The sequence below is a fragment of the Lactuca virosa genome, chromosome 8, assembly GCF_052849685.1.
Source record: "Lactuca virosa cultivar CGN04683 chromosome 8, Lactuca_virosa_CGN04683_v6, whole genome shotgun sequence".
Classification (NCBI taxonomy): domain Eukaryota; kingdom Viridiplantae; phylum Streptophyta; class Magnoliopsida; order Asterales; family Asteraceae; genus Lactuca; species Lactuca virosa.
Window position 1 is genome coordinate 93409557 of NC_136433.1, and position 6942 is coordinate 93416498.

General features: G+C 33.5%; 2 protein-coding genes across 2 annotated transcripts; both read right to left on the bottom strand.

Moving 5' to 3' along the window:
• Positions 1-607: 607 nt before the first annotated feature.
• On the bottom strand, positions 608-3730 carry LOC145128448 (TMV resistance protein N-like). The gene is made up of 4 exons (XM_079063239.1): positions 3191-3730; positions 1799-2894; positions 1275-1565; positions 608-1176 (listed from the first exon to the last, which is right to left on the bottom strand). The coding sequence occupies exons 2-4, from the start codon at positions 2339-2341 to the stop codon at positions 718-720; spliced, it is 1293 nt and encodes a 430-aa protein (XP_078919365.1). The 5' UTR covers positions 2342-2894; positions 3191-3730; the 3' UTR covers positions 608-717.
• LOC145130645 (disease resistance protein RML1A-like) lies at positions 2357-2929 on the bottom strand. The gene has a single exon (XM_079065416.1). The coding sequence runs from the start codon at positions 2927-2929 to the stop codon at positions 2357-2359; it is 573 nt and encodes a 190-aa protein (XP_078921542.1).
• Positions 3731-6942: the final 3212 nt, after the last annotated feature.

A 6942-nucleotide genomic window follows, 5' to 3' on the forward strand; every position in this document is an offset into this window, starting at 1 on the left:
TAAAAAGAATTAATATTATACATTTAAAAAAATTAATGATCCACTAAAATATTATTTATTATATATAGAATATAATAAATTAAATGTAATAATCCAATAAAAAACCTAATAATTTTTTTTAAATAAAATAATCCAATAAAAAATAGTTAAAAGAATTTAATAATATACTAATATAATATTTATTAATATATAAATATTATATATTAAAAATAAAATTAACTGATATATAATAAGCAGATAAAAAATTAATCCAATAAAAAATTAAAAAAAGAATTAATGTATAATAGTTCAATAAAATTAAAAAGAAAGAATAATTAATATATAATAATTTAATAAATTTAAAAAGAAGAATTGCAGAAATGGTCCTTGTAATTTGGTAAAAAGAGATAACTGCAGAAATAGTCCCTGAGGGTAAAATTATCATTTAAAAAAAGTTAACAGCCAAATGTTAAAGTTAACGAAATAGGGACCAAAACCACAGCTAAACCACCAAATAAGGACCTTTTTTGCTAATAAATGTTTTTTTGGACCTTACCCAAAGAAATTGACAAACTACAGGGAACATTTTTGCAATTTTGTCCCCAAAAAATGCATACCACAGGGACCATTTTTGCAATTTTGTCTTCTATATATTCCAAAGTACTTTATAAGAAAACAGTTATCAGAGTAAAATTCCAAAATCATTATAATGCGAAAACATAGGTGGATGCGTTGCGATCAAGCCGAACTCTTTCCTTTCAAACTTGAACCTTGTTTCTCTTTGTTTTCTGCTGCGCTCTCTGTTCCTCTATGATATTTTCTCTTCTTTTTTTCCAGTCTATATAAAGAAGAAACCTTACAAGATTTTCTTTGGAGAAAAATGCCCTTATTGGACCCTTTTTTTACTCGAGAAAGAGGGAAACCCAAGACAATGATGTTGGGACAATCCGTAAGCTTAAGTTGTTGAAGACATTGCAACTTGCCTATCATTTCCCAAGGGAAGCTCTTTAAGTTTGTGCAACCACGTAAATCCAGAATAGCAAGTTTGTGAAGACAACCAACAGAGCTGTGCAACTCTTGTAAGTTCCTACAATGAGCAAGGTACAGTTCCTCAAGGTTCTCAAGTCCATAGAAGTCACCAGTCCTAGTTAATGAGGATGAATCATTCACGTCCAGAATCCTTAGCTTCTTGAGACTCTGGAAACAGAAACACAGTTGCATATACATATATATAATATAATGTGATGAGGTCTTGAGAAATAAAATTAAAAAAATGACATTATCATTTATCATACCTTGATTCCTTCCCACAGTATTTCCAATTTGCTATGTCGCAATCGTAGGACCACCACATTGCTCATGTCGATGTTGATAGATCTGAAAGGGTAGCCATACCATTCCATGTATTTCAACATCTGAAAAGAGAAGGAAGGCATTTCATCATTGGAACAACTCCAGGATAGGTGATAACAGCTCAGCTTAACCAACTCCAGGTTTCTCATTCCTCTCAAGGACTCTGCTTCTACTGTTATGTCTTGCTTCTTATCATGATAATCGAGTCTAATGCTCTGAACTGATTCTGTTCCCTGCAGGTAAACAATGAAGGTTGGTGTTAATTATATAGGCTAGCTAGTGTCAATATACTAAAGTCCTTGAGTTTTGCTTTCTTTTGCAATTTTGGTTTACGTTTTTGGTCATTGTTACAACTAAAATGGCTATTTTTTATTGCTGCTTTTTTATCCCAAAAATACTCATTTACAATATATATATATATATATATATATATATATATATATATATAATTTATTATTATACGTACCGAATGTTGTGTCAATACGCGAACCACATCCCTTGGATCTCTCAATCTAGTACGTTGTCCAGGCTTATCTTGGTTTTCTAGGCGGACAATTTCATGGCTCATTTCCCGAATTGCACGATTCATCATCGACACTCTAGAGTCAAATCCTATATTAACTAGCCTTCTATTAACTAGACATTGAATTTCATCATCCGGGAAGAATGGCGAATCTTCATCTTGTAGTACTTTGACAGCTAAATCCTTTTCCATTCCATCAAAGAAATAAGAAATATCCAGAAATAACTTCTTGCCTCTATTAGGAAGTGAATCATAGCCGACTTGAAGCATTTTTTTAACATCACCATGCGGAATTCTTTTTAAAGTGTTCAATACACCCGGCCATTGTTTCCTTTCCTTGTGTTTAAAATGGCAACTCCAATGTTCAAGAACCAAAGGAATCCCTGCAGCATGTTTCACTACTTGCATTACAAACTTCTCGTCGACAGTGTCATCTATAAGAAGAGTGAAGAGTTGAAGGGACTCTTTTATATTCAATGATCTCATATTGTAGGGAGAGTATCATAGGATACCAAGGGAATGTCTATCTCGAGTGGTCACAATTATTCTACTTCCATCATAGAAGCATTCAGGACGAATACCTAATGCTTGCAACTGCTCATACTTATCAACATTATCAAGAACTATAAGGACCTTTTGACCACATATCAACTTCCTTATCTTTGTAACTCCATCATTATGACAATGTTTGATTCGAGACTTACCATTTGGGGATAGACAAGAAATGAGCTCATTTTGCAAACTAACCTTCCAATTTGAACTTTTTCCACAGCACTGATGGATATCCTCAAGAAAACAATGGGATTCAAAATTTGCAGCAATTTTATTATATGTAGCTTTGGCAATAGTCGTCTTGCCTATCCCTCTAATCCCCAAAACCGCAACAATGGAAACATTATTCAATTCCAAGTTTAAAACTGAAATTAGTTCGTTTACTCGAGGTTGTATCCCAACAGGGCAATCTGCAACATGTAGCTCTTGTGGATTTTGCATGGTTTCAAGTTCTTTAACAATTTTCCTTACAAACTTCTCCTCATCCCTACCAAATTCCATGTAGACGTTAAATAAATCCATGTGTGTAATCATAGAATGCAGCATGCATGTATATATCTTTTGTTACTTCCAATGATCAATGCATGTATATATATATAAATTATATATAATATAATGCAACTACATAGGGGAAAAAAGTACAAGCATATTATATACAAAAACTAAATGTCTTTGCATAACAAAGTGTAGCATAAGTGTGTTTATGAGCTTATCTATACGATTGTGGTTTGACTGTAGCAAAAAGTAAAAATGAAGCAGAGAAAGAAGGGTGAGAGAAATTACTCATTTTGCAAGTGACAACCAGACAACTGACCAGCCTCTTCCAAGGCTTGCCTCCATTTCCAGACTCTATCGGAATCGAAATTCGTCTCATGAGCTTGGAAAGCTTCCTTAAAAGATTCCCGTTGTTTTTTGACATCAGATGGTTTGACTTCGGCCTTCTATAAATGCTTTCAGTTTCATCGGAAGAATTTGAAATCTTCTTCCTCTCAGAAGAAAAAGAGGAGGATGAAAGAGATAATGATGGATTCATTATTAAGTTTCCACAAAAGGAAGAGTATATGTGCAAAACCTTACAAGTGTCGAGACATGAACATTTCATACCAAAACATTCAATCGATGAACATTCAAGTGTATGAATTTTCGTTGTTAACGATAACACAGGTTTAACAGGAGCCGAAATCATACACCATGCGAATTCATACTCTGTTATTTACAAAAGGATTAACAGATATATTACACAATTGCGCCGACGATACGAAGTTCCGACAGCGAAACCCTAAAAACATCAGTGCCTACAGCTCTCTGTTCAACAGGAATATTATGAAAAGTTCGTAAATTTTTAATTTTTGAAATCAGTTTTTTGCCACTTGTAAAATTTTTCCCACGATACAAAGTCGCTGACGTTAAATCGACAATTGTCAGACGTCCATATAAAAAAAACAAATTGAATAGCTTGTTTGAAATCAAAGGAGGTTCGGGTATGGTTCGTTTAACCCGATAAAAAAAATATTTAATTGGTTTTGTTTGACAAAATTGCAAAAATGGTCAATGTGGTATGATTGATTTTTTTTGGGGTTTTAGTACAAACCTCGATTTTTTTGGATCGATGGTCCTTATGAGCTGGTTTGCTTGTAGTTTTGGTCCCTCGAAAAACTGAAAATACTAAAATACCATTGTAGTTTTGGGGATTTAGGGGTTTAAGGATCGTTTGTAACGATCCTTAAACCCCTAAATCCATTATGCATCTCATTATACCACATACACTATGAATCACATCCTCTATTCTTCTTAAAATCGATCGACAATCTCCATATTTTTTTCATAATCAACCGACACCCACCTGGTGTCTCCATCTGAATCAATTATAGGTCTCTCTCCCTTTTCGTCTTCTTTGTTCTGAATACACACATCAGGTCAGCTTTGAGCTCGCCTGTCGTTTATTTCTTCGCCTTGAGGACCCAAATCATATTGCAAAACTCGGGTATATGTTCAACATGTTCTTAAAAGGCATCATCGAGCTACCAATATACTTCCCAGGAACACGATTTACAGCTCGAAGAAAGCTGCAACAACTATTATGAAGGAATTAATGGCAATTATCAAAGATAAGGGAAAATCGGAAAGGTGGGTCAATTTTTGATCTACGACTTGAAAAATCAAACCATTCTAAAATCTAAATTGATTTCTAAAATTGACCACTGTTTTGGTGGTTTGGGTTCGATTTATTTTTTTTAAGCAATCGAATTCTGGAATGATTGATTTTGATATGGAATTTTTTGAAACTATTGGCTTCTTTGACTCTTGGTTTTTCTTGACTGTGTTTGATTCTTGGTTTGCTTAATTGTGTTTGCCTGTTTCTAGGCATTAAAATCGATAGCTCCTCCTATAAATTTGATTCTAATCTTTGTTTAATTGTGTTTCATTATTGGCTCGCTTCTTTAGTTCTTAGCTTTGTTTGACTCTGTTGGATTCTTGGGTTGTTTGACTATTGGATTTGTTTAACTATGATTGAAATCAACCGATTCTTAGTTTGTTTAATTCTGTAATCGTGTATTTGGTTAAGGATTGCAAAGAACTCTTGTCTCCTCTCATCTCGTCTCAAACTGCCGAAACTTTGTCTAATTAAAAAGTTGGAGATGATGGAGTCTCATTGGTTTTAAGATCGTCGGTGCTAAAGGGTTGCACTGGTTGGAGATGACAGAAAGAGGGAAAGGGGAGTTGTGTGTGGCATTTATAGAACGAATGGAGGAAACATGTGTGGTGTTTTTGGAATGGTGAAATCAATGGTCGGTGATGGAATGGTCACCAGAATACCTGTGTCGTGTTTTTTGGAACGAGGCACCCAATATCAAACATTGAGAGAGAGAGAGAGAGAGAGAGAGAGAGATTTCTTAATTTTTAATTATAAAAATAGACAAAAAATGAAAAAGAAATACCTCAAGGGTATTTTAGTCTTTTCAGTTTTCCAAGTGACCAAAACTACAAGCAAACTAGCTCATAAGGACCATCGATCCAAAAAAATCGAGGTTTGGACTAAAACCCCAAAAAAATGTATACCACAGGGACCATTTTTGCAATTTTTCGTTTTGTTTTATGTTTTAATATTTACGATCGGTGGCGGGCCTAAAATAATACGTAGGTAACACACAAATTTTAAAGGTGTTTGCCGGAAAAATTACATCAGATCGAAAATTTTCTGAAAAGATTTCCACTACACCTACAAATTTGAGGGGTAGTCCAACTAAGGTCAGCCCTTGTTTCCGATAAATCTTTGGAATAAATAATTAGGTTTATACTTTATAGTATGAGTATCGACTTTTTTTACAGCGAAATTCTTAAAATTGTCCTCATTTAGTCATGAAATTCTAATTGTGCTAAATAGACAATTGAAGTCACGTTTGTGTTTCCATTCTAGCCATTGAAACATGTTGTAACACCCTATTTTTCGATGGTGTTTTTCCACTCTTTAATTGAGTGTTTTATAGTCCATAAGAAAGTAGAAGGATCGGGCGAAACATGAAACAATTTATCGCATTTGCAAATCTAAAAATCTGGAATTAACTGCAAAAGTGCGGAACGCCTCTTAATAGGCATGAGGCGCTTTCAACCCACTGGGTTGAACTGTTAGATAATTATGGGACCACATCACATATATGTAATGTTATTATTAAATCCAATTATTATGGTAAGAATATAAATTGTTGATGGACCGATTTATAGAATATTTATTTATCTTGTGGTTTAGTTTCCGGTTTGACTCAAGATTCTTAAGATCCCTTCAATCTCTCACATTAGGGTTTATATCCATCTATAAATATATATGTGATGAGGAGCAAATCAACACACACGACAATACACATGTAAATTCGTTTAGGGTTTGCTGAGGGATTTTAGAGAGAGCTCTTGAGATCAATTGGAATACCCAACCCTAATTCTTCAGATCTGAAGATCATAATGAAATCAGGTATGTAACCGTTCTTTTAAGGTTTAAAGTTTTCTTTTGACAGATTCGAGATTAAGATCTAAAACTTCCGCATTTTATGTTTTGGTTATGAAAATAACCAACAATTGGTACCAGAGCCTACTTGAATATGTTATTAGAAACTTGGATTGGTTTTAGTTCCTTTGGTCTTCAAACTAAAACATACATGAAGAGTAAAATAACATATACCTACGCATTTTTGTTTATGCTTCTAAAGTGGTAACCCATTTTTTAAGGTTTTAACTTGTTGATGGTAATTCAAATACTATATAATATATATTGATTTTGTCAAATCATTTTGAGAAGAAAGAAAGCATCCCTTATATATATTTTTGGACACTGACCGCATGTATATTTATTTTACTAGGTTTAAACCCGTGGAATCCACAGTTGATGAAGAAAAATACTAATCATAACTCAAAATCATAATGACTAATCAAACCCACATAGTGGTCTGAATCATTAAATGTCTTACATATGCATTTTGCAACAATATAAACAGTCAATTACAAATTACAAAAGATGTACCCAATCAATTACAAAAGAAATA

Coding starts and splice junctions, on each gene's coding strand:
- LOC145128448 (XM_079063239.1), bottom strand. CDS start 2,341: ATGAGATCATTGAATATAAAAGAGTCCCTTCAACTCTTCACTCTTCTT. Junction 1,566..1,798: donor GCGTATTGACACAACATTCG/GTACGTATAATA, acceptor GTTTACCTGCAG/GGAACAGAATCAGTTCAGAG. Junction 1,177..1,274: donor TACTGTGGGAAGGAATCAAG/GTATGATAAATG, acceptor TTCTGTTTCCAG/AGTCTCAAGAAGCTAAGGAT.
- LOC145130645 (XM_079065416.1), bottom strand. CDS start 2,929: ATGGATTTATTTAACGTCTACATGGAATTTGGTAGGGATGAGGAGAAG.